At 39.8% G+C, this 26,559-nt stretch overlaps 5 protein-coding genes across 10 annotated transcripts; 3 read left to right on the top strand and 2 right to left on the bottom strand.

Moving 5' to 3' along the window:
* Positions 1-388: 388 nt before the first annotated feature.
* Positions 389-8,068, bottom strand: arf3b (ARF GTPase 3b). Of its 2 annotated transcripts, none has more exons than XM_088424654.1 (5): positions 8,047-8,068; positions 4,060-4,280; positions 3,863-3,973; positions 3,666-3,790; positions 389-2,855 (listed from the first exon to the last, which is right to left on the bottom strand). In XM_088424654.1, exons 2-5 carry the CDS (start codon positions 4,205-4,207, stop codon positions 2,694-2,696), a joined length of 546 nt encoding a protein of 181 aa, XP_088280780.1. In that variant the 5' UTR covers positions 4,208-4,280; positions 8,047-8,068; the 3' UTR covers positions 389-2,693. The 2 variants fall into 2 exon arrangements, with proteins under 2 accessions (XP_088280780.1, XP_088280779.1); XM_088424653.1 differs by having other exon boundaries at positions 7,987-8,065.
* A 1,569-nt stretch (positions 8,069-9,637) lies between these two features.
* fkbp11 (FKBP prolyl isomerase 11) lies at positions 9,638-13,791 on the top strand. Its single transcript, XM_088423541.1, has 6 exons — positions 9,638-10,012; positions 10,095-10,157; positions 11,826-11,913; positions 12,030-12,063; positions 12,191-12,261; positions 13,151-13,791. The coding sequence occupies exons 1-6, from the start codon at positions 9,908-9,910 to the stop codon at positions 13,357-13,359; spliced, it is 570 nt and encodes a 189-aa protein (XP_088279667.1). The 5' UTR covers positions 9,638-9,907; the 3' UTR covers positions 13,360-13,791.
* A 124-nt stretch (positions 13,792-13,915) lies between these two features.
* On the top strand, positions 13,916-15,897 carry LOC148418912 (small ribosomal subunit protein eS26-like). The gene is given in 6 exon segments (XM_088422786.1): positions 13,916-13,955; positions 14,710-14,758; positions 14,760-14,808; positions 15,368-15,545; positions 15,618-15,748; positions 15,820-15,897. Coding segments are annotated over 6 exon segments (483 nt in total). The 3' UTR covers positions 15,856-15,897.
* Positions 15,898-15,946: 49 nt separating this feature from the next.
* LOC148418911 (zinc finger protein Eos-like) lies at positions 15,947-23,773 on the bottom strand. 5 transcript variants are annotated; one of them, XM_088423530.1, is made up of 8 exons: positions 23,625-23,773; positions 21,871-21,929; positions 21,677-21,784; positions 21,364-21,600; positions 21,061-21,228; positions 20,811-20,960; positions 19,295-19,420; positions 15,947-18,939 (listed from the first exon to the last, which is right to left on the bottom strand). In XM_088423530.1, exons 2-8 carry the CDS (start codon positions 21,908-21,910, stop codon positions 18,092-18,094), a joined length of 1,677 nt encoding a protein of 558 aa, XP_088279656.1. In that variant the 5' UTR covers positions 21,911-21,929; positions 23,625-23,773; the 3' UTR covers positions 15,947-18,091. The 5 variants fall into 5 exon arrangements, with proteins under 5 accessions (XP_088279656.1, XP_088279657.1, XP_088279653.1 ...); XM_088423531.1 differs by having other exon boundaries at positions 23,676-23,694; XM_088423527.1 differs by lacking the exon at positions 23,625-23,773 and adding an exon at positions 23,039-23,394.
* On the top strand, positions 23,144-26,396 carry rhebl1 (Ras homolog, mTORC1 binding like 1). Its single transcript, XM_088423533.1, has 8 exons — positions 23,144-23,578; positions 24,389-24,460; positions 24,794-24,861; positions 24,990-25,072; positions 25,181-25,237; positions 25,327-25,374; positions 25,499-25,580; positions 25,677-26,396. The coding sequence occupies exons 1-8, from the start codon at positions 23,527-23,529 to the stop codon at positions 25,767-25,769; spliced, it is 555 nt and encodes a 184-aa protein (XP_088279659.1). The 5' UTR covers positions 23,144-23,526; the 3' UTR covers positions 25,770-26,396.
* The last annotated feature ends 163 nt before the right edge of the window (positions 26,397-26,559 follow it).

Raw genomic sequence — 26,559 nt, 5'->3', positions numbered from 1 at the left:
ACTCTTTTGCCCATTATAAGCCTAATGTTTATTTTTAATTCTCATATTTCATTTGAAAGGAAATTCAAACTACGCTTTCAATATACAGTACTGTACAGTATAAAATAAAATGGGACTGCAAAGCTATTACAATTCATTGCTGCTGTGTTCGACTGCCCTCTGCAGGTAAGAATCTATCACGAAGTGGCGCAGGGGACCTCACTTGCGAGAAGATGCTGTTCCACTACTGTATATATGTGACGCAAGACCATGACCCTCGATTGAAAATCTGGCATGTATGTTTTTTTTTTTTAAATCAGAAAGGCAGTGTTGTATTGACTCTAATGTCCAGTGTATACTGTAGATCAATTGCACAAGTAAGATAAGTCCAAGCTGATGACACTGGTCCTACAGAAAATGAGTTTATTTGTGATACAGCAGGAAGTGATTTGTCTCCATGCATTCAGCACTGAAACATGGTCGTCTACATGTGTAACTAGAACGGTACAGAATGAATCCTGGGGTTCTTCACTTTTCACATTCGCTTTACTGACATGGTCACATTTTTTTTTATTGTACACCCCATCCCCAATAATTCTTACAAATAAGACCTACCACTAAATATGGATCAAGTATACAGGCAAAACAGAAGCTACAGCAAGACAAACCTTCGTCTAATCATCTCAAACTACAGTGCACAAACCTGTTTTGACAGCGTAAGAGAGAAAAATAATCAATACATTATTTCTTATAAATATTCAGAAGCAAAAGATCAAATAAACGTCAGCCGTCACTACATATAAGGCCACAAAAACCAAATGATCAAACTCATGGTTGAACATAGAATCGATGCACGGATACACTTAAGCGTTTTCATTGTCGGCACAGACAAAAACCGTTTTAGAAGACTCAAGCCTGCTGGTATCAGTCGTTTGCTTATGCCCACATTTGATCAGCTTTACCCTGCTTTCGTTCCTATACTGACACATCACCTGTGTAAATAAATGACTTTGTGTAAAATAAATATACTGTACCTAACTGCCTTTTCTAAAGCCACACATAATATTCACATTCAGTAAACACAATTATGAGGTTGGAATGAACATAACATTTCTACCAATTGGACAAACAACAAGATTGACGATTTATTTCGAGACAAGTCTTTTTCAATATTCCCGCCCAAAAAAGGCCTTGTGTGACGAGAATGTGCTCATCTTGTACCTGATTGTATACATATAACTCAGAATGGTGTGTGATACTCCAAGCCGCCTGTGGTTGTATGTGGAAACACGTTTGAGGACTTATTTGATATACTTGATATTTAGCTTCGAAGTACAAGTACTCCTATGCTTTTTGTCTTCACCAGTTAAGGTGGTTTCTTTTCCGCTTCCGTATGATATTTCTGAAACTTTGGTACACCAGTCATAAGTCACCAGTGAGGTCAAACTGGACACTAGTTGACATCTGTGCATTACTAGTACAAGTGAAGCACTAAATGTAAATTAGAAGTATTTCATGCCACTAGCACTACTAGTACCGCACAGCTGTCCACAGCACTTTTTGCCTTGCTAGTAATATGTATTTGTCATGCTAGTACAATGTTGGTCTTGCTCATAAAAAATCAATAATTATGTTAATTGTTGTTGTAAATAGCATGCACATTAGCATAAGACGGTATGCATACGGACCATAAAACATGGTGCTGAGAAGGAATTATAAATCTGGTTTATCCATAAAAACTCCATTCAACCATGTTTGTTTTGCTGGTTGTATTGAAGCAAGCTGAAAACAGCTCTAGACAATTATTTGTTGCGATAACGTGCACACAGTCACGCTTCATGTTTTCGAAGAGAGGGTGCGGACATGACCTGGCCATGTTGACAGCCGACTTTCCGTCCATTTGTTACCATTCAATGTGTGTCATTTTCCTCTGCGCGCTGTGACCAATTTGAGTAAATCTCACAATTTTCCTCTGTCAATACTGAAAAAAAGGTCCTTCAATCCATCAGTGTTGTCTAGAAAGTTGTGAGACTTCATTATATTAGCCACTATCTAGGCAAGAAAATTACTTGCACTGAATGGGAGACGAAAGGAAGGAAAGACAGCCGTCAACGAGTCGTGTCACACGTCTACCCCCTCCAGGCAAATAAGGCTGTGTGCAGGTTGTCGACAAATGAGCTAATTTAACCTAGCTTTAATGCAACCGGTGAAACACAAAACACGTTTGGATGTAATATTTACTGATAAATCATTTATATTTTTTCTTCAGAGCACCAAAGGTACACTTTAAGATGGATATCGAATAAAATGCTCAAAGGGCTTGCCTTATTGGTTGTTGCTCTTAAACATGGTTTTGTCAGCTCATGGGTAAAGGTGAAACAAGACGACAATGAGCCTTATTGGGAAAACAAACAAGAATCAGCCTCTCTGCTGTGGTGGAGTCACGAGACCCAACAAACATACAGTACAGTACAGTACAGTACACTGCACGGAAAGACAAGAGGTGGACACAAGAAAAGCACATGCCAGAGTGATTTTTTATGGTTTGTGTGAGTGTGTTGTTGAAACTGGGCTCAGACAATGACAGAGTGAAAATGAAAGCCTTAAATCTCCAAATTCTTCGATCCCGGGCCCTCAGTCTCCAATGATATGAAGAATTAAAAAAAAAAAAAAAAAAAGTTGGACGGCTGTGACTGCCGGATGTTTGCTGTTTCCTACTTTTTGTTCTTGAGCTGATTGGCCAGCCAATCGAGGCCCTCATAGAGGCCGTCGCCGCTGGTGGCGCAGGTGGCCTGGATGTACCAGTTGCGATGGCGCAGGGAGTGTAAACCCAACTTGTCTGTGATCTCGGCGGCATTCATGGCGTTCGGCAAGTCCTAGAAAAGGCAATGGTTTACTAAGTGTATTATTGCTTGCAGTAAGTACCCCTGAGGGAGACAACATACATACTTTGAAACCCTTACAGTGGAAACACAATACATTAAAGGGGAAGTAATAATAATAATGTGTTTTATGCAGACCCACTTGTCTAAACTTGACAACCTGATTAATATGACCTTTTTTGGTATATGAATTAAGTACCAAAATCCACCAGCTTTCATTTATCTCGGTTTATAAACTTCAAGTCAGCAGCTGATCACTTATCACATTAAATCAATAACAATGTTGATAATAACATTGTTTAATTGATAATTGTCCAATTTCATATTCTCTTACTGTTATCTTTGTGTTGAATCAAAATAAAACACTTGCACACATTTGTTTTTACTTTGGAAAACGAATATCTATTTTTTTTGCCATTTGTTATGTTATGTCATGTTATGAATGAAAGCAGTAAGTAAATCTTAATTCCTTAATGTTTTGCATTTTCTGCATTGTCAATTTGAAATAATATCCAGTTTTTTTTTAATAAATGTGTCAATATTAAGATTTGCAATTAATCGATTAATTGACAAAATATTCAACAGATGAATCAATCATTAAAATAATTTTTACTTGCACTATATAATTGGTTATAATAAATAATTGACTGAACTGCCGTTCGCCATTAATTTAATGGCCACTGAGAAAATATTGTGAAGGCAGTGGGGGAAAAAAATTAACACAGTTTTTTTGTCGTGCAGGAAGAATTGTTGACAGAGCTCATGCGATGGACATGGTCAAAATGTGCAATTCGTGTTTCTTGCCTGTTTATTAGCAAACACAAGGAGCACTGCGTCTCTCAGCTCATCCTCAGCCAGCATCCTCATCAGCTCCTCTCGCGCCTCGTTAACACGCTCCCTGTCATTGCTGTCCACCACAAAGATTAAACCTAGGAGGAGGGGGGGTTAAATAAATAGAATTAAACATTCAAGATCATGGTGTATTGCTGGATTCAGCTTACCCTGTGTGTTTTGAAAGTAGTGTCTCCAGAGTGGTCGGATCTTGTCCTGCCCACCCACATCCCACACAGTGAAGCTGATGTTCTTGTACTCCACTGTCTCCACATTAAAGCCTGAAAACGAGTGCCCACAAGAGGTCATACAACAGCTACACTGCACATGGTGGGCTGTTATGATTCTAAGGACAGTGTGCTCATACCGATGGTTGGGATTGTGGTGACTATTTCGCCTAGTTTAAGCTTGTAAAGAATTGTAGTTTTTCCTGCAGCGTCGAGGCCCACCATCAGGATCCTCATCTCCTTCTTTCCTATGAGACTCTTCAACAGATTCCCAAAAATGTTCCCCATGATTCAGAGAAGCTTCGTAACGACTCTAGATGCCTTTGTGCAGCGTCTCCAGCAAGGAATTCGTTACAGAGGGCTAAATATGAGGAAAAAAAAAACAATATTCACTTACCACAGCTTTAGCTACACTTACATAAACTAATGAAACACACACAGGGGAACTGAGAGAATGTAGTAGGCAAAATACAGAGGAATCACCACTTAATACATTTTAGATTGTTTTTTTTGTTGTTTTTTTTACTTAAACTGTGATTGACATATTCTTTCTGACGTGTACACTAATAAAAAGGTATCTGGGGATAGAAAAAAAGGCCTCAGGCATTTTTTCTGAACCAAGATCCTCAAATTACTTTTGATTCATTTTAGCCCCTTTTTTGGTACAGCTCTTCTATTTGATTTCATTAAAATTGGGAAAATGCACCTCACAGCTTTTCAAAAAGTTGCAGTGGGTATAGGAATCGTAGCAATTGCATGAAATGGCATCCCAGCGGTTCATTACACAACTATCTACAGATTCAAATGGCATTTAGCAACTTTTCCAAACGTGACAAGCCAGTGTTGGGCCGACTGTCAACTATATGTTAATAATATGTGTTATATATGTGTGTGTCTATAGATTACACTGATTACAATGTATTGGAGTTGTTTGGGAATAGTTTTCATTTCTCTGGCACGTTTTATGGTCTATGGGATATATAGTCCTAGTGGTATTCCTTGGTGGAAATGGAAGAAGGATTTTTTTTTAAAACTCATTTTCCATGTATCCTAGACTTATAAACAAGTAATATATGCCAGAAGTTTTATTTAAAAAAAATAAATAAAAAAAATTGGTAGTGAACGAGTTAAAGGCATATTTAAGCATATTTAGCTATTTTCAGGAGTAAAAATCTAATATTTGTCTATAATTAATTTGATAGCCAAATTATTTGTCATGTACTCTATCTCTTTCAAAGACCAGCAGTTAGGCAGGTGGAATTTCCACTATTTTTTCTAAGCATTCCATGCAAACAATGAGAAATGTGCAAGCTCTATTCATCGCCCGCAGTGAGTGGAACAGAACAGAGGCATGTCAGCATTGTGGCTTCAGGCTGAGGAGCAATCTGTTTTTTCTCCCTCAAACATTCGCTTGAATGAATGCCCTAACTGAATGTCCTATATTCTCAAGGCTGTCGAGAAACCCTAACATTTAAAAAGGCTCATTTGAGCCACAATAAAAACTAAAACGGCTCCTCTGGGCTACGAATAAGGCTGTTCCTCAAAAACAAAGATTCATCCAGAATGACTGAAAAAATAGATATATACTATATTTGGGCCCTCTCACCTGACCCATTTGCAACCTTCGGTACTCCCGCACAATTAATGAATTTGCTCTTTGAATGTATACATTTATTGGATTTTTTCATTTTGTTTCTGTGATATACTAATACCATCCAACTGTCTTCTATATTTTGTATTATCAACCATCCATGCATTTTCTAGTTACGCTTATCCTCACAACGGTCGCAGGCTTTCTGGTTCATATCCCAGCTGACTTCGGGCAGTAGGTGGGGGGCACCCTGAACTGATTGCCAGCCAATTGTAGGGCACACAGAGATGAACAACCATTCACGCACCCAATCACACTTAAAAATAAATTAGCATGTGCAATATACCTGCCATGCATGTTTTTTGTTGTGTGGGAGGAAGCCAGAGTGCTAGGAGAGAACCTACACAGGCTCGGGAAGAACATTCAATCTCTACAAAGGAAGGCCGGAACGAGGTGGATTTGAACTCAGGTCCCTTTAACTGTGAAGCGGATGTCCTATTTACTGCACCACCAAGCTGTTTTTAAACTTCTAATTTGGTAAACCTTTGATTTTACTTTTGTACAATTTTAATGGATCATGATTTAAGGTTACTATTTTCCATATGGTACCATAAAGTACAGTGTTGAAACTGTGCATAAAATAGCAGTGGCTCACTAGTTTCAAATGAGCTTTTTAGGAATAAAACATCTGACTTGCTTTTGATGAAAACTTGAGGAGAGGACTACTGCCCTTTTGGCGCTGATAGTGGAATGTAATGTTTAAGTTTCCCTCTGTGTACTACTATGCTTCAGACTCAGTGATTTAGAGCATTCAGCACGTGTTACTCTCATGTTTTTTATGTAATGTGGGAGGTCAGAGCACATAGAGAAAATCCACACAAGCCCAGGAACAATCACATTTGAACTACGAGTGCATCATGTTGATTAATATAATCCTGAAGTTGTTAACGTATCTTCATATCAGTCATTTTCATTCATTGTCCAACATGATTGAAATACTTAGGTATTACACTAAACATTAATACTATTTAAAAATAAATAAATAAATAAATAGGAAGGAAGGAAGGAAGGAAGGAAGGAAGGAAGGAAGGAAGGAAGGAAGGAAGGAAGGAAGGAAGGAAGGAAGGAAGGAAGGAAGGAAGGAAGGAAGGAAGGAAGGAAGGAAGGAAGGAAGGAAGGAAGGAAGGAAGGAAGGAAGGAAGGAAGGAAGGAAGGAAGGAAGGAAGGAAGGAAGGAAGGAAGGAAGGAAGGAAGGAAGGAAGGAAGGAAGGAAGGAAGGAAGGAAGGAAGGAAGGAAGGAAGGAAGGAAGGAAGGAAGGAAGGAAGGAAGGAAGGAAGGAAGGAAGGAAGGAAGGAAGGAAGGAAGGAAGGAAGGAAGGAAGGAAGGAAGGAAGGAAGGAAGGAAGGAAGGAAGGAAGGAAGGAAGGAAGGAAGGAAGGAAGGAAGGAAGGAAGGAAGGAAGGAAGGAAGGAAGGAAGGAAGGAAGGAAGGAAGGAAGGAAGGAAGGAAGGAAGGAGGAAGGAAGGAAGGAAGGAAGGAAGGAAGGAAGGAAGGAAGGAAGGAAGGAAGGAAGGAAGGAAGGAAGGAAGGAAGGAAGGAAGGAAGGAAGGAAGGAAGGAAGGAAGGAAGGAAGGAAGGAAGGAAGGAAGGAAGGAAGGAAGGAAGGAAGGAAGGAAGGAAGGAAGGAAGGAAGGAAGGAAGGAAGGAAGGAAGGAAGGAAGGAAGGAAGGAAGGAAGGAAGGAAGGAAGGAAGGAAGGAAGGAAGGAAGGAAGGAAGGAAGGAAGGAAGGAAGGAAGGAAGGAAGGAAGGAAGGAAGGAAGGAAGGAAGGAAGGAAGGAAGGAAGGAAGGAAGGAAGGAAGGAAGGAAGGAAGGAAGGAAGGAAGGAAGGAAATGTGTAAAAATAAATAAGAATAAAGCCAGCAAGAGCCCTGTCCAAGGTCCTGAATCAAAGCCACATCGCACTTTTACTAAAAGATACATTGTCGTTCATAACCATAACTATTTGAAAACACACATACAGGGGTAGTTGCCAGCAGGGCCTCAGTAAGCCGGTGGGTCACATGATAGGAATGCGGCCAGGGTGACCCACGTTAGCTAGCCACCGATGCTACATGGTTAACATCCCAGCTAACTTCTCACAATTAACCCATTTACGTTGATCCCGCTTGCAACGACAATGTACCGAGAAAGTCGCTGCTTATTTCGCCATCCGCGCAAGAACACGCTCGTAATTTTGCGCTGTATTATACAACAATAAATCAAGTTGCGGAATCTATGAGACGTGTCGGCGTTAGCAAGTATCTCTTTCCACCCCATCCCTCCATTCATTCGCTCTTCTCATCCACCTCCACCGCAAGCATCTTGCTGTCACGGAGCCGTCTACAGCAAATGCTTTCCGGCCAAGAGTAACGCCGAACACACGCTACAAACCGGCAACTCGACACGAGGTTATATAACCAACAGCTAGTACTTACTTTGTCGGATTTTTGTAAACGTCGGCGGGTGCCAGTTAGTATGAAGGAGCCACTACTTACCTAGCTCGCTTAGAAGTCTCGCGATAATCCATCACGCGTAGGGGGTCTAACAAGACAAGGTCTCGCGAGAGTATAGATGACTCAATCGACGGTGGCGAGCCCCCAAAAGATGAGAGCCTTTGATGGGAATGAGGTCAACGAACTAGCTTTGGGTTGTATTTTAGCTCAATTCACAATGAGTTTTATAGAATTTTGTAAATACTTTGGTTAAATCATGCTCATTGGTGGTGATTCTAGTTATTTAGCTACATTTTGCATATGCAAAATGGAAGAAGTCAAGTAAAAAAGATCTTTGGTACACTATGTTCTATGCAGCCACACCAGTCCAAACAGTGTTCTGATTAATATTGGGTTTGAAGGAAATGAATTAAATCCACCCCTTTTGCCACTTGCTGTCAACTGAAAAGGACATCATATTTGCTCAGCGAATGGCCAACTGCGGCACAGCTGCCAAATCTCAAAAGACCACACTCAGAAGAAAGTGATTTTAATTAATTACATAAGAAAGTCAAATTACTGTGGTACCTTGACGACGTGCTCCAATTTTTTTATTAATTTACAATATGTTTTCATTGTGCTGTGAGCCAAACCATGGGTCCGATTCACCATCTGCCACTTGTCAAGTGACACTAAAAAATTGTGCAGCAGTCATTTAGCAACATACAGGGGTGAAAACGAGAATGGAATGATTTCAAAGCATGAGTACCATATTTACAGAGGTTTAGTACCGCTACACTACATTCGTGTAGTTTTTCTCCTTCAGGTATACATAGCAGACATTTGGCGGCAAAACATGTCAGCCCCCGTAGACGTGGTGTGAGGATTAGGGTTAGGGTGTTATATTACTACTGAGTACTAGAACTACGATCATGTAAAAAAAAATAAATAAAAGTAGGTTGATATGATAGAGCATAATCTTTTGCACATTATTGAAATTTGTAGTGGCCTTTTTAAATAAATGAAATTAATGAAATTAAATTGTACACATAATACCATTAAGCAGTGTTTTGCAAAGCCCCCTAGGAGAGAGAAAACATTACACCCTCTCATTCGCCGCAGTGACTAAAAATAAGATCATTATCTTTAAAAAAGTGTAAGTACACCTAAAATTGTATCTTTTTTTAACATTAACAGAAGAAAAAAAGCAACATAGTTCAACGTATAACAAATTCTTACGTTCTACAATTATATGGGTTAGTTTCAAACTGAAAAAAACTTAAAGAGCAAAGTTCCTGAAATGGAAAGTAAAAAAAAAAAAAAAAAAATGTCAATCGAGATTAAAAATTTTTGACCGTTTTATAAAAAAAATAAAATAAAATAAATAATAATGAATGTAAACTAATCTGGAAATTCAACAAAGGAGCCCCAATATCTTAAACGTCTTAACCTGAAGAAAAAAAGGTAAAAAAAATTGTGCTGATTGTTTTCGAAATCATATCAATCATTAAAACTCATGATTGACTTGAAAACGACAAAAGTGGATTCAGTTCAATCATCCTCATCATTTTGGAATGATCCATGCAGGAATCCATGCTAATGGGGATGGCTGACAAGCTACGTGGCAGGCCTCAAATACCACAGCGCCCCCCAGCGTACATAGGGAGCAGCGCCTTTCCTGCTAACGTGCAGATGTGGGATGTTAGCCGAAGGTCTAAGGCGGGCTCGTCCCACTGAGCCAAGTGTTGGGGGCCAACGTCCACGGGCTGCTCGGGCTTATCTCTGCACGCTTTTGAACACATCAGCATTAGCCGGAACACAGACACTATTCACCTGAGGGTCCAAGCAAACGAATTGGCGCGCGGCTGCCACGGAAATCTGCTTTCACAACGTCTGCTTTTTCTCCACCCTGCAGAAGTTCACAATGCAGGGTAGCTTTGTTTTGTTGCTGCTTGCAGCTTTCACATTCACGGGGGGACTCGTGCAGGGCGACGACAATGGAGCCGAGGAGGTGCAGGTGGAGACCTTGGTGAGTGGAAAACGATGATCCGTGCAATATAAACAATGCATCGAACAATAGCAGTACTAACGATCAACTATTTCGCCCGTAGCTGAAACCCGAAACTTGCTCCGTACTCTCCACAATGGGGGACACGTTGCAGATCCACTACACGGTAAGACGCAACCAGAAGCACTAGGATTCATTTTCAACACAATTCTAGCCAAATATGCTATATGCGTGAGTTTTGTGCTGCAACCAAGCCTCAGTATTGCGATAAGCGGGTCGACTGCCGTTGTGTGGCGTGAGAATGTGGGGGGGCCTTGTGTGCAACACGTCAGCAATAACACTAGAACAGATCATCCATCCACGCGTTCACATTGCCAGGCTGGCTATCTGACTAGCTGCCCCCAACACCGCATTTGTGTAGTCACACAAATGCAGTCCGCTAGTTATGTCGATATTTTTAAGAAATCGTCAGATTGCATTCATTCATTCTCTTTATAGATTAGTTGAACAGAGTAGTGATTTTCTTGCTGTTTTCCACTTAGACAAACAATCTTTCACTCACATTCACACCTAATGGCTTTTAAGAGTCTTTAATGAACCTAACATGTATGTTAGAAAAATAAAGAAAAGAAAGGACAGAGCCGTGATTTAAACCCAGAACCTCAGAGCCACTTCTAGCTCTATGTGTTGCTCCAGTTTAGTAGTCATTCTTTGTTTGATTAGTGGCATTTGTCAGCAGTTGTTACTACACTTTAGACGAGATCCAAGTGCTTCAAGATACGCTTGGCTGGTTTTATTCCTTTTTTTATTATTTCTTTTTTGTAAACCTAGTTTAAGGCAAGACATGTAAGTAATGTCAATGATGGTGGTGAACACCACAATAAGCAGAAGATAGTTTAGTGCTACCAAAACATAAAGCAAAGACAACTGCACATTATGTATTTAAGCAAACAACACAAACCTTACCTTACATACGTCTACTAGCGAAATACTAATAATAGATATAATAGATAACTGGAAGACATATAGACGGGCTAATGAAACTAGCATTGGTAATACAGCAGTTCAGAACAAACAACTTTTTATTACAAATGGTAACCAGACAAGAAGACAAGTGCAAACTCATGAATATATTTTTTATCCTCTGCAAAAGAAGTACCATTGCACTACAGCCTAGTTGCAATGGGCTTCTGGGTTTCATCATCATAAGTACATGTAGTATGTCTGCATGTACAGTGTAATACTCCCCCCTGGTGGCTAGGGTGCAATCCAGAAGGAGGCTAACAGTAAAATTAAAGCACAATATCAAGATTTCAAGCATGGAACAAATCACACTCATAAATCAAGGCATCACTGTACTATATTTCTTTAACGTTAGACATCCATTTTACTGTGCCCCTAATTACTCATCCATTAGATGAAAAAAAAATGCAACACCTCAAATAGATACGTACCTTTCTTTATATATACATTGAGTGGTAGCACCATGAGTCGCAGTGGGAGTCCCCCAGATCCAGAGCAGACATTTTTTGTCATACAGTATTTGTTGCCATATCTATTCTGTGATATTGTAATCAGCATTGTCGCCTGACAACATCATCTGTTAGCTTTCTCAGCGGGCTATGGAAACCTTTTCCTACAGGGACTGTTTCCATTCTTACTGTGGAGTAGGCTTACACTAAAGCAATGAAAAACTATGGGCTATTGAACAAATATGAGTTACTACATAGTATATTATGAACGCCTGTGGGTTAATTTCCTCTGAGATTTGTTTTTAGAATTAGGAATTACTGTAGTTATTTTGAAGCAGTAAAAATGTTCTCCTGCTTACTAGGGTAAACTAATGGACGGTAAGGTCATTGACTCATCACTTTCTCGAGACCCTCTAGTTGTGGAGTTGGGGAAAAGGACAGTCATTTCTGGTAGGTTAAGAGCTCGACTAGATTTGATCGCCGTGGAACACATAATAAATCAATAATGGTAAAAGAATGCAATGTGTCAATTGACTTTTTGTCCTTTGTTTGATATTCACTCTCAGGTCTGGAACAAAGCTTGATCGGCGTGTGCGAAGGGTAAGTAAAAAATGATTTAGCAATAAAAGGGTGATGATAACGTAATAGGGTTCATATTGCTTCATGGTGGAATCGACAAAATGCATACTCAGCTTTTATGATTTGTTTCCGTTTCGCTCTCTCGCAGGCAAAAGATCAAAGCCACTATTCCATCTCACCTCGCCTATGGAAAAAAAGGGTATCCTCCTACGATTCCAGGTAGAGAACACACAAAGCACTTACATTTTATCAGGAAAAAAAACAGTAAATTTGTATGTTATGAAAAAAAAAAAACTGAGTCCATAAAATGTGTTTGCTCTTATTTATTCACAATGACCTAATTCAAGCTTACGTACCGTGATAATAAATTTCAATATTTATGTATATGGACTTAATTCTTGTAGCATTACTACGTGCTCATAAGTTTTAATTTTTCAAGTGTGGTTCAAATTTGTCTCAGCAGCTTATTCATGTCATTCTCCAAGTATTACTTTTTAGTTGTACAAAATATGATTTTTTAGTTGCTCGTACTTAGAAAAAAATTAAATGAAGCAATTTTTTTTAACTTTGCATAATGTTAATTGTGCCTTTAATATTTGTTAAGCACAGTTCAGTTGTATATTTACATTTGAGTACAAAAAACCTTTCAAACTTTGACAAAAACCTTTGTGCAATAAATTTGAATTGAATTCTTATGTAAGTAAAAACATTTCCGTATTGTTCAGCATAGTATCCATGTTCAAAATTGCAATAATATTAAACAAGGTTTTTAGAACTAAAACCTCTGCCTCATTGTGATGAACACTTGGGTCTTACTACCTTACTGTATTTTAATGTTGGTCATTTTAGTGTAGAGCTGGGCAATATGGCCCAAAAAATAAAATCTCAAATTTCTTCAGTCACGATGAATGATTGAGATATGTACTGATTTTATTTGAACATACCAAACAAACACTTATTTAAGTTCGATTTGTTCCACTAGTCTAAATTCTGTGAGACTTTTCAGAAGCATTTTTATTTTATGATTATCACTCACTGTTTTGCTGTCATCTATTCATTTAAAGCAACTGTACATATAGTAACAAATGTCACTCTTGATGTGCACTAGGCGACGCTTCCCTTGAGTTTGAAGTGGAAGTGATCTCGCTGACGCAGCAAACGCCTTGGCAGAAGATGGTGAATGATGTTTTCCCCCTTGTGTGTTTGGCGCTGGTGCCCACTCTGCTCGGCTTAGTCGGCCTCTACCTCTACAACAAGGCCAAAGATCCAAAACCCAGCAAAAAGAAGGCAAAGGACAAGAAGAGCAAGAAGAAATAAGGACGGAACAAAGAACTATTTAAATAAATTTTTAAAAATGTGTTTTCTTTGTGTTGGTTTTGTAAAACATTCCTTTGTGAAGGTATGCTTAGAATTAACATCTCATCCCAGCTTTGTTGGCAGTGATGTTTTACACTGCCTGTAGATGTTGCATCTCTGACAGATTTTGAGCCTTCATGAGCTTGAATGAACTACGCAACACATCTAAAATTCAACAGACAGATAACACATCTTCCATTCCAAGAATTATTGTTTTATTGGACTGCATGTCAATGTTATGATCTGTTATATTGATTTGAAATTTGTTCTCCCAACAATTTACAATTCGTCCTTTTAGACTGTTTTACACTTTGCCGACCCCATTCTAAGACTTTTCTCAGCCAATCCCTTACCAGATGGGGAAAATTAAAAATTTGTTGTCATGAAACCCTCCACTGTGAGCGTCTTGGTCTTTGTTGGTGTTTTCCTTTCAAGCTGCCCATCACACGCGTCAAATTTATATTTAAAAGAAAAAAAAAGTAACATACTACCATGGAGTGGCCGCTTGAAAGCCATGATGCTTCAAAATACAGATTTTACTATCTCTGTTACTGAAGGTGCTCAAAATCAAACAATCTGATGTTAAATTAGTTTTGTGTCGGCATTCCATGATGGGCCACACATTTTTCATCTTTACATTATTAATATTAGTGAGGGAAAAACGCCCATTACACGGAGTAAAACATGTTTAATTTACTAAAACTGCATATTGATACACCTCTACTCCATATCAAAGAATTTGCCCCACAGTTCTGAGTATGTTTTTCCCTCTTTTGGTTTTTATACTTAAAAGTATGATCATGCCTAAAATCAATCTGATATTCCAGCTGTGTTATAGCCGCCTGCAACCCAGCCTATTCACTTGTGTTCACTGGAGTGGACTTTTTTGTGTCTACATCTTTTGACACGTTTGAGATTCTCAATTAGAGTCTATTGAGTCCTTGTGTGCTCAGTAGAGGAAATCCTGACCTTTCCAATGAAGTCTCAATCATGTGTTTGGCCTGCAATAAACTGTGCTGTCTAGCTGAGACAAAAATGAAAAACGCAAGAACACATATACATAGGCTGGGTTTCAGGAATATATGTGTTTTAAACGCTAAAATGTGTTAATCGTCACTGTGGGCAATTGAGCATCGGCACTATTTTATGTCGAGTGGATAAAGCTGTGGATAAGGCATGCACGCCTTATATCCTTCCGCATCTTCAAATTTGACATTTGATTTTTAATGTAAAATATTACCAAATAAAATGAATTAAAACAATATATTATCAATACAATAAAACATTGTGACCAATTTATATTTGTTTTAGTTTTAGGAAACAATAATTTGGTGCGCAGAGCAGAACGGAAATGCACCACGGCGCGGTGCAACCTTTTCCGGCCCTCTTTCCAGCTTCCCGTGCAACATGGTGAGATGACGATAATAGTAGTCGTTTGGCAAAACAAGAAATAAATAGATTTATTCCTCGAGTAACGACTCCGATTTGGATTTTTCTCATTAATAAAAACACAACGATCATCCGAGTTGCATTATATTGCCGTTTAAAGAGCGTTTAAACGTTTTTAAATGTGCTTGGGCCTACATACTAGCGGTTAGCGAGCTAACATTGGCGTGCATGTGTTCTCGTAGCGATCGGAGTACAGAGCATATCTTTCGAGACGAATACAAGTAACATCCAGGCTATGAAAAAACTATTGTATAAGGCTTTATTTATTTATTTTTAAAATTATTTGTCTTCTGTCCCACCAATATACACTACGATATTTTGAATAGACACCTGTAGTGTGTCACTCGTGTTTGGTTTAGTGTTGGCGTCGGGAACTAAAAGGAGTCATCATGTCTTAATGTATTGTACGTTTATGGGAATTGGTAACTATGTGTGCTCAAACTGTTAAATGGTATAGATATCCATATGTACGCATATGTATGCACTTTGAAAGTAATCTAAATTTTATTTTACTTTTTAGACCAAGAAGAGAAGGAATAACGGTCGTGCCAAGAAGGGCCGTGGGCATGTGCAGCCCATCCGCTGCACCAACTGCGCCCGTTGCGTCCCCAAGGACAAGGCCATCAAGAAGTTTGTCATCAGGAACATTGTGGAGGCTGCAGCCGTGAGAGACATCTCTGAGGCCAGTGTCTTTGATTGTAAGTGTATTTTCATGTCCGTATCACAAATGACAGTGCGTGGGCTACTGTTAATGTGCTTTTTCCCTACAGCTTATGTTCTGCCCAAGCTCTACGTGAAGCTGCACTACTGTGTCAGCTGCGCCATCCACAGTAAAGTGGTGAGGAACCGCTCCTGTGAGGCCAGGAAAGACCGCACACCGCCGCCTAGATTCAGGCCCAATGTGAGGAACCGCCACGAATAAATATTTCTCATTTTTTGAAAACGCCTAAACAATTTTGTTTTGTGTTTTAGGCTGGTGCACCAAGAGCTCCTCCAAAGCCCATGTAATTGACATGCTTTACACCTGAAGAATAAAAGTCATCACAAAGACTTCTAAGTTGTTGAGTGTATTTATGACTTGTTTAATCAGTCGACAAGAGAGGGTTTGACGGTTTTATTTAGAGTAAATCCTTACAGTACAAAACTGACAGTAGTTAAGTTCAAAGTAGTGAAATGCATAATTGATCACGTTTAAAAGTTCATTATTTTTAAGCGATAACAGGTCATTTACAGGAGGTGAGAGGCTTACAAAAACATTGGAGCGTTTCAAGAACCATACATTAAACATGGAGTAGTTGTAGGCTTAGAATTGGTAGCACATGCATCAGAGTCTGAAGCCACAATTAGGTCTAGAGTTGTACAATTACACCACCCACAATGAAGCCAAACAAGGATAGGTGATAGCCAGTAGCTCACTGAAATATGCGCAATATCAGATGCTTTTTTTTTTTTTCAATGATATTTTCACACAGCCAGCAAAAGTTTCTTGCCTGCAGGGAGTTTTCTTTGGCTGTTAGCAGCAGCATTATAGCCTATGGGCATGTGGTAGTAAAGTGTAAATTGGTTCTAGCAAGGGAAAAGCTGGTGCTGAGCATGTCACAAAGCTAGACTTTTACAGCACAGGGGTGAATAGTTCCCAAACTACTAGAATGAAGGCACATAATCAAAAGTACAAGATACAGGAAGCAAACCAGCGCAAGTTACTCATGGGCCTCTCCCATTAGTTACATCAAAACGTATGTTAAGCAGGAAACTTTATATTTAAAACACATAAAAGCAACAGTCTGTTCATTTTAACGTAAGGCAAGATAGCATTACTGGTAAAATGACTGATGGTGATCATTTCTGTTTGGAGTTGTGCTTGATCTCTGCACTTGTGCAATCATTTCTAGGATCTTTAAATTGTCCACAAATGACCTCCTAAAATGCTGAACTAGCCTTAGGATTAAAACAAGTGAGCAAAAAAGTTTTTCCTGCAGTTTGGTCAACATTGTATATTTACAAACATCAAATCTCACCGTAACTGCAAAACGTCTTTTTCATTGGCGCTACTCACGGAGCTTCTATTTTAGCCATTATAGGGTATTGGTTACTGTTCAAAAGGGTGAGGGAAAAAATACATAGGGCATGTTAATCCACCTAATCTTTGAGATTTCTATTTTAAGCAATCTTCTGATTTCTTGTGCAAAGTATAGCTTGAAAGTTGTGGGAACAGTCAAAATCCATTTAATCTCATAAAAATAATTCACCGCTACTTTCATATGGGAAGGCCCTATTCAAGAGGGACAAAGGCCTGAAAAAAAAAAAGTCGCCATCCACATTCAATCCTTTAAATTTTTGCTCGTGTCAGTATGTAGAAATCCTACCCATATGCATGTTAGACAACCTAATATTCTTTGGTAACTCGTTTGAACACAAATTTGTATGTTTGAGAACAAGTGTGTTAGTTCCTAGCTTTAATTCTAATTGAATTTCACTTATGATGAGGGAAGGCACAATACAAAAGTGATAGCAAAATTGTAACTGAATTTGTTTGATTTCTTCTGCAGATTTGACATAAAATCATAAATATGTCCCATTCTCAGGGCAGTGATATTTCTCATATTTTGAGATAAATGTGCAGCTCGTGAATGTATTCTATAAAACAGTTTAATATAATCAGAATATTCTGGCAAGTATCAGTGCAACAGAAGCAGTTATAGAACAAACAATTAAAAACAGACACGAAACACTAACAAGTCAAATCATTTGTGTCAAGGTCTTCATTGTACACGTTCTACTTCCAGAAAAAAAAGGGTGTCTCACATACACTTACTTTCATCACTTCACCACTTGATACAAAACAAAAAGTGCATTTATGATTCACAGACAACTTTTAAAACATTTGTGGACTTAGACCTGGCTCTTCCGTTTGGTCTGCACTTAAACCAAGGATTTCAAAACTTGATAGTGAATGTTACTGTGAGGTTTTTAAGCGATCTTCCAAGAGGCGGATGTCTGACTGATGTTTGCCTTTTTTGGGGGGGGTGAAGAATCTGTTAAAGTGCTCAAGGATTTTCAGGTCGGATTGATCAACCACAGTATGTGCATCAGGTGGGATTCCTGAATTTGGGCGCAAGGCACATGTGTGGATGGGAAAGTGCGTGTTCAAAGATGTTTTCAAAGTGCATTATGAAAAATAAAATGTTTCTTTTGTGCTGTGCAGACCAAAACCAAGCCAGGCCGAGCTCATCGAGACGGTTCCTCAGTCCAGGATGTGCTCTCCACGGACGATGTGAGAAGAAAATTCGTAGCGGTCTTGGCTCCGGTGGCCGCAGATGTTACACTCGAAAGGCTGGCGAAATCCGTGGCAGCCCATGTGGATGGTAAACATGACGTGGTCCAGAAAGAGCACACGGCAGTGGTCGCATCGGAAGCAGCGCACCGTTCGCCCTTCGCCGTCTACCACTCGCAGGGTCTCCCTCGAGGTAGACGACGGCGCCGTTGGTGAGCTGGGCATCGGGGGGAGGCCGGATGGAGGGGGCGCGTGGAGACTCCCGTCCTCTTTTTTCACCTCCCTGTCTTTGGCGTGGCTGGGGCTGTGTCCATCCCAAATCTTGTACTGCGGCGGAGGAGCCGCGTTGTGGAGATGATGCCCGTTGTTCCGATGCAAGGCTGGACCGGGAGCGGTGCTGTTGCACGTATCGTCCGGCATGCTTTCTGTGTCCGTAGAGTCCTGGCAACCGTTGCTAGGGGAGGTGGCCTGACTCCGACCCACGGGCAGATCTTCGTGACCTTCTCCCATCTCCCTTCTTTCCACAGTGGCGGCCCCCAGCCCCGCCCCCATGCAGTCCAGTCTCAGGCCGAGAGCGCCCGGTGCGAAAGCCGCGCCATGCATCGATCGGAGTTCGGATATGCATGAAGGGTGAGCGGTGGGGAGATGAATAGGTTGCAGGGTGTCGGCCATCCCCCCTCCGCCTCCTCCTGCTACACCTGAATACTCTCCTCCAGGGACACGTAGGCCTTCCATCTCTCCTGGATGGTTGTCCCCATCTTTGTCCAAAGCAGTATTAAGCTCATAAGGTGCAGTTCCACGATGTATGTGCTTCTGTCCTGCAATTATAAAACACAATCCTATTACATTGAAACACGTAATATTGGCATTGTCCCAAAATGCATTATTAGAAAAAGGTATGGCTCAGTTGAAATTTTCGGATGAATCCCAAGTGCGATGCAACCTTTAATCCCTCTTTAAAACCCCATTCTATATCTAAACTAAAATACATTTTTTCAATTTGTTTTTTTTTCTGCTATCAAACTTATTTGTAGATGTTTACTGACACTTCATTTCTTCTCTAGTGGAGGCCTAAAGGTTTTGTACTAAAATTGTTTTATATTTTGAACCTTTCATTATTCCCTTGTCTAAGCTAATTTCCCAAACCTCACAAAGCTGAGGCCAAATTCTCACCTACAAATTTTTGTGGCATGGATCTCTTGCGTTTGGTGACGGCGCCGGCGAGCCGAAGTGTCATCTTGTCTGACGAGGCGTGAAGCGGGGAGTCTGGTATGTACTCCATCTCCTTAATCTCCTCTCCTAAAAAACACAGAAAAAATAACATTAGCTCTAGTCACAGATCCTATTGCTAGATTTTCAAACCAAATGGTTATTTGCATGTTATAAAGTGGCTGAAAATAAGATGTGATTATTGGATGTAGATAATGCTTATGATGTTAGCCAAAATGTAAAACCCCCAAATCTTCATCTCTCGAAATTGGAATATTACATAATGTGTGTGTGTGTGTGACAATGGACTTATTAAATTTGATCAATTTATCAATTAACTTCAACGACACAATGTGCAGAATTTAGAGTTGCCTTTTGCCAATGTTACATGAATGCAGCCCGCACACTATGATGTCACAGAGAGACCATACTTTGGTGGCATACTCCAAGCAAGCGAACACAAATACAATTCGCCATTGGTTTCAGTGCATAACACGGCGGGATGCACAAAACCTGGGCAAATACATCAACACCGGTTAGGTACTCTAGGCTTCCACAGACATAAAGAAAATGAAAACAAAACTCTTATCAATCAAGTAGAATGCAAGAAACGACCAAGGCGCACCAAGATTAACAAGAGGCAACATCACAAACGCATGCAGCGGCCATCCGCAATAGAAGGAAGCCACAGGATAAGGTAAATTCTTGTTGTATCGTGATGTCTTTGCTGGTATTTGCTTTTGTGTTTGGTGGGTGAACTCAAACGTGTAGAGTAACTTAGTCATCCTAACTCCCAAACCGATCGTCGTGCACTGTCATGTAACTTGTTCTGCATGGAGTGGGTGCCTGGGCCCCCCTTTTCCTTCTTTTATCCACGATTGGCAAAAAAAAAAACCCATCAATTTCCTTTTTGGTTTTATTCGCGATTGACATACAAACCAGAAACTCGCTCAGCTGCACACAAGACACAAACTGACATCCAAAACGTGGTTTGAGTTACCTTAACAAAAGTTTTCCTCCTTCGCATTCCGTAGCTAAAAAAACATGACTGCCTCCATTTGAGTGGCATTCCCCATGTAATAGAAATAGCGATTACTAGACCTACGATTGTATACAAAACATATGTTGGCTGGACAGAACATTTATTTACACCTTATTGAAATTTCTAGTGGGTTTTCAAAATGAATAACTGTCTAAATATTACACATTGTCACTTTAATGGAACGCACAACAACAAAGAAGGCATTTGAGAAATGTGGTGTCGGAAGCTGACCACTAGGTGGTGCCTTTTAAACAATACGTAAAGAAGCAATATGAACGAAGTCTGGTGGCTATGAATAGGATGTTGTGTTACATAATTCTTTGCTCTAACTACATAATGTAGCTAATAAAAACAAATGCACGACTACTTTTTGAAAATAATGAAACTCACAAAATGAAAGTGACATACTGTATTGTGATTCAGATGAACCATGCTTACCTAGATGCTGTGCATTATTAGGCTGTTTTGACTCCACGCTCTGTAAATAGTTGTAGCAGCGCTCAAGATGCTCCTCTAAGGTGCTCTGTTGCTTGTAACTGCGACCACAGTAACTGCATTTATATGGCTTCCCTACAGTTGGAGAGGATACTGGAGACAAAGAGGAAGAAGGGCATTACTTTTGTCACCATATAAAAGAAAATGGCAGGGGGCAAGGCTGCACATTTTATATAGCCTAAATATGTACTACCGGCATGAGTGCGAAGATGGCCGGTAAGGGCGTCTCTTCTTCTACAAGCGTAACTGCACAAAGGACATTTAAAGGGCTTCTCTCCAGAGTGCAGCTTGATGTGACGGAGCAGGTTTCCTTTTTGAGTGAAGGAGGCACCACATTGATTACACTGAAACGGCCGCTCTCCTGCACCAAGATCAAATTGTTAGTAATGGCACCAACCTTAGATACTTTTCTAACAATTAACATTCAAAGCAAAATCATAGCATATCAGGTGTGCTATCACAAGTAGAATAATATAAATATGAAACATTTCTTCACCTGTGTGGCTACGTTTGTGCACCATGAGAACATTGGGACCGATGCAGATCATTCCACAGATGTCACACTTCAGCTTCCCACTGGGCAGTCTGATGTTGTCCTGATTGACAAGCTCCCTATAAACAGGTGGCTCCGTTGCCTGATCCACACCTCCATCCTCCACACGTTCCACTCTCTCGTCATCGTTGCTAGGTCCGGGGTCTTCATCACTGTATAACTCAACTTTAATGGAATTTGCTACAAAGGTAGAAAACAAGTCCTCTGTGAGTTTACAGAAACAAGGAAGACAAATTGTCGCATATTTAACACTCACCACTGAGCGAACGATGAGGTGAAGTTTCCTTGCTATTTGGAGTGCTTACTGTCGGACCACTGAGGCCCCCTGTAAACTCTCTTTCCATTGAAGAATCTCCACTATTAACTGTTAATACAAAAAAACATTAAACACACGTTTACTTATTGACTCAAATGATACAGTGGCTACACAACAATAAATAAATAACTGACCTGACAAGTAAGACTGGCCATTGCAGTCGTCAACATCCATACTAGACTCTGGCCCAATTCTGAAATGACAGTTTGGTCTCATGCGATATATGAAATTAAAATGGTTGCATATGAAAAGCTGGAGAAGATCGCAATGAGTCGAACAATGACACCGAACCGTTCAATTAGCTCCCAAAGATTTTAATGCATTAAAAACATGTTGTACATTGCATGCGTTAATAATGTGGACTTAATCACCCGGAATTTCTGTAGCTTTACTAGCAGCTACAAGACAGCTAACTTTTAACAATAAAGGCTACAGATCAGCTGATTGACTCACTCGCAATGACACCACTGCCAAACTTACCGAATGCTCATGTGCCACCAATAGGTCTTCCGTTCACATTATACACATTCAAATTTTTACATGCGTGTTCGTAATTCACTGCTTTATTCGTGTGAATTTACAGCTAAATCATCCAGTCGGCCTTGGCGGCTAAGGCTGGGCTAAGCTTTTCGTGTGCAAACATGACGCCGAGGAAGCTCAAACCAATGATAACGTTGCTATTTGTCGCGCTCGGTCTCTGAAAATCGCGGCTTAAATATTACGCAGCTAACGGTGCAATTCGAATTGTTGACATGCGTGACAAGTTATCGGGCTGGCAGATGCTATATTTAGCCCGCTATATGCTAACCACGGCGACCAGTGTTTCCTAAATGGTTGCTATGGCACCCGCAGCCTCGCTGAATGCCGTGACCAGCCAGCAACACAATTAACTAAATAATAACAATATCTCCACGTGTAACGGAACAACTGGAGGCATTTTAACGAGCCCACTCCCCGTATATGTATACAATGATGTTACCTTTGCCTGGAGAAGACGACAAGTGAGGTTATTCGTTTTTTTGCATCTGCTTGTTTGACTTTACAACGACGACATTCGAGGCAGCACAACCCCGCGCGTTGAATTACTTCCGGTTACGATTTCTCGTTCCACATTCACTCAGCATTAATTAATATGCACACAAATATCATCGCATGCATTACTGTGTTACACTGATGGTGTAAAAGTCGGTAATTGTGTCAAAATTGACCTGGAACCTACTACTTTTCTCGCATGGAAAATGAGCCGCGTGTGACAGCGTGTGAGTATTTTTGACACGTCTGACAGTTTGTTCTGGTATTTACGTTATCTGGAAAGGTCGAGTTGAACGTCGTTCCAAAACCCATGCCATTGGGTTGAAAGGCGCCGACAGCGACCCCCGGTGCCGTGCAGTAGTTTTGCAGCATCTGTGACGTAATAGCTGCTTTTACGACGGTGTGCTTACACAATGACACTTTCCGTTACCTTAGCTTTCGAGTTGTAAGCGCGTTGGAAAAAAGGGAGGCTTATTCTCTAAAATGTTCAAGTTCGGAAATTCGTTTTGAGTTTTAGATTCATCGATCGGCATCGTTGGCTTCACTGGATTAAGAACAAGCATTTTCTTCGAAAAAGTACAAGGCGTACTTCCTGTGGTAAAATTGCTTCGAGCTCGTACAGGCCCAGTCAGCAGAGAGCTCCCAGAAAGTTTGTTGTTGTCACGTGACGTGAGCCGAATGTGGCGATAAAAGTTAGATTAGAGCGTCAAACTAGCTTCGTGTACAGTTGAAAGGTAATCGACGCCGTCTCCGCCACAATGCCCCAACCCAAGTACAGAAAGATCGCCGTGATCGGATACAGATCGGTTGGTAAGTAAAGCTCCCGAGCTCGTTGCCGTGCTAGCTTCCTAGCTACCTTGGCTATCAGGCTAAAGTCCTGGCTTTGTTTCCCTTGTGTCAGGCTGACCTCAGCAACACGATCTCTGCTTTGACGTTGTTTCATTACACATGTGTTGTTCCCACTCTCAAAACTAATAATTGAACGCTTGGCTAGACGTAATGTTGTACTCCTGTTTACGATGAAAGCTACGTTTATTTCCTGTTTGGTTAAACTGAGCCACAATTATTTCCGAGGCGAGACATGTGTTACACAAAGTAAAATGTTAATTGTCTTGTAATTCGATAACAGCGTTTAAGGGAACGTCAAGTAATACATTATTTTTTAATGATTTCTTTTATGCGCCACCACTAGTCTAAACATGGTGTCCTGATCAATATTGTGTTTTTTTTTTTTTTTTTTTTACATCTGAGTCAAGTAGCAAAATCCACCTATTTTAATCAATCTCAAGGGATGTCGTTATTTTGTTATTTCTGTCGACTGAAAATGACATCACAGTTACTTCGGATGCGACCAATCGCAGCCTTTGGTCATGTGACAGTCGTAAAATGAGACAAATATTAGAGTAAGATTCGAATTTTTTGGTCCATGTCATCGAGTCTTACACATCAATGCTCCTTATTTACTGCAATATTCAACAGCTTTACATCATAAACATTCAACACTTTTTAGATGATATATTTTGTGCTGTTTGACTGTAGATCCAAAAGTGTATTTCTAATGTGTGTGTTAAAATCTGACATTCTAGGACATGTTAAATCATGTCAATTTTCCATCTGCAGGAAAGTCATCTCTCACAATACAGTTTGTGGAAGGACAGTTTGTTGACTCCTATGATCCCACAATTGAAAACAGTAAGTTTCACCCTGCATTTTAGAATTTATGTGCAGTGCAGTTTAAAATTACTAAACGCACAATTGAGTGGCTAGGTTGTTCAATCATCCTAGAAGTGTTTTCCCACCTTTTTTAGCCAAGGCACAAATTTTATATTACAAACATCTAAAAAAAAAAAAAACACCTACTTTCTTAATTCACCTATTGGTGAAAAAAAAGGGGTTATTTTGGACCCAGCGTATGACTTACCTAATCATAAATTGATGCATGAAGCTGATTAATTTGGAGATCAGTTTATGAAGAAAATTGGTATTGTTTTATGAATGTATTACCTGTATGATTCTCTTTCCCAGCCTTCAACAAAATGGTCAGTGTCAATTGTCAAGACTTCAACCTCCAGCTGGTTGATACAGCTGGACAAGTGAGTTCAATCAGTGCCATATTAACATACTGATTTATACTCTATCAATATTCAAGTTTTTAGTGATTATTAAAACTTGCAAATACAATGTCCTGTGACGGAGACTAACGGTATCCTATCATTTGCAGGACGAATACTCAATTTTTCCACAGTCCCACTCAATGGACATTCACGGCTATGTCCTCGTTTATTCTGTGACATCCATGAAAAGGTATGAAGTTTCATACTTACGAAGCTGTAATATGTAAATTAAAAAATGTTTATAATATGGATGTGTCTATTCTTTTTAATTAATGAGCTGTGCGTATTATTTTTTTAGTTTTGAGGTCGTTCAGGTTCTACATGACAAGCTGCTGGATATGGTTGGAAAAATCCAGTAGGTTATCTTAACTTTTCTGAAATTTAATACTAAAGATTGTCCCACCATATTTTTGTAATGTTTTAAAATGAATATTTTATTTTTAGAGTTCCAACTGTTCTTGTTGGGAACAAAAAAGATCTCCACATGGAAAGGTATTACTTGAACATTTCTGCTTATTTGAAAAATGTTTTTGCTTAATCCACTCATGAAAATCTGATGCTCAACTAGTTGCTATTGTAATTTCACAACCGGTGTTTTCACTGTCTTGTTTCTCAGGGTCATAAAGCCAGAGGAAGGAAAGAAGCTTGCTGATTCCTGGGGTGCTGCTTTCATGGAGTCTTCAGCCAAGGAGAATGAAGTAATCCCAAGCCCCGCCTCCTATTTCTATTTTTTTTTTCCACACTGACACTGTTAGCGTATTTTGACTGTCTACGTGCCTCTTCGTGCGTTACAGACCGCCGTAGAGGTTTTCAAGAGAATCATATTGGAGATGGAAAAAGCAGATGGGAATGCCCCGCCAGAGGAGAAAAAGTGTGCTGTGATGTAAGAGTGTCTTGAGGACATGGGAAAAGTCACTTGCTGAAGACAGGAGGTGCAGCTCCACCAGCATACCAACGAGAACCTCACCAACAAGATCGGGCAGTGCTGCCATCTTCAATTCACATTCAACTATTCCACCAAAAGAAGCTCAGGCAGAGAAGCACCTTCATTGGACATTTGCTTTAAATAGTTCTATCCTAATCTAAACTATGGATTTAACATTCGCTGTCAAGACACTTGAGATGCAATTTCTGCATTTAGTTTTTCTTGGCCCCTTGTTGCCTTAAAATACACTTGTCTGTGGACTATAATCACATATTCATCTTTTTCATCATGTAGTTTGTTATTTTTTTTATCAAGTGCTTTGCAGAATTAAGTAATTCTACAATGGACAGAGGCAGGTCATGCTGTGTCTTGTGCCTTACACATTTTCAAAACTCATCCATCTGGTTACCTTCATGACCAAAGGTGCTTTTACAGGGTTTCTTTTTCCGTCTGTTAACTTAATCTCATGGGTATTGATAGTGGTGGTGATGATGGCGTGCACAACATGGACGCTGATATGCCGATGACTGTCAGCGTTCATGCAAAACCTTGCTGTAAACAGTTTGTATATAAAATCTGTTACTCATTTGATGTGTGTTTTTGTCTCATCTTTTATTTAGGTACCCCCTATAAATGGAGACAAATATTATTCTACAATACACTTAACAAGGAAAATGATACCGTCTGTTCTGTTACACTGCCAAGTTGTTATAATAAAAAAAATGCTTCCACTTAGAAATAAGCCAAAAAGC

The sequence above is a fragment of the Hippichthys cyanospilos genome, chromosome 9, assembly GCF_059441005.1.
Source record: "Hippichthys cyanospilos isolate Australia breed blue-spotted pipefish chromosome 9, RoL_Hcya_1.0, whole genome shotgun sequence".
Lineage (NCBI taxonomy): Eukaryota > Metazoa > Chordata > Actinopteri > Syngnathiformes > Syngnathidae > Hippichthys > Hippichthys cyanospilos.
Note: the sequence above shows the minus strand (reverse complement) of the source record. Positions and strands in the feature narration are given on the sequence as shown.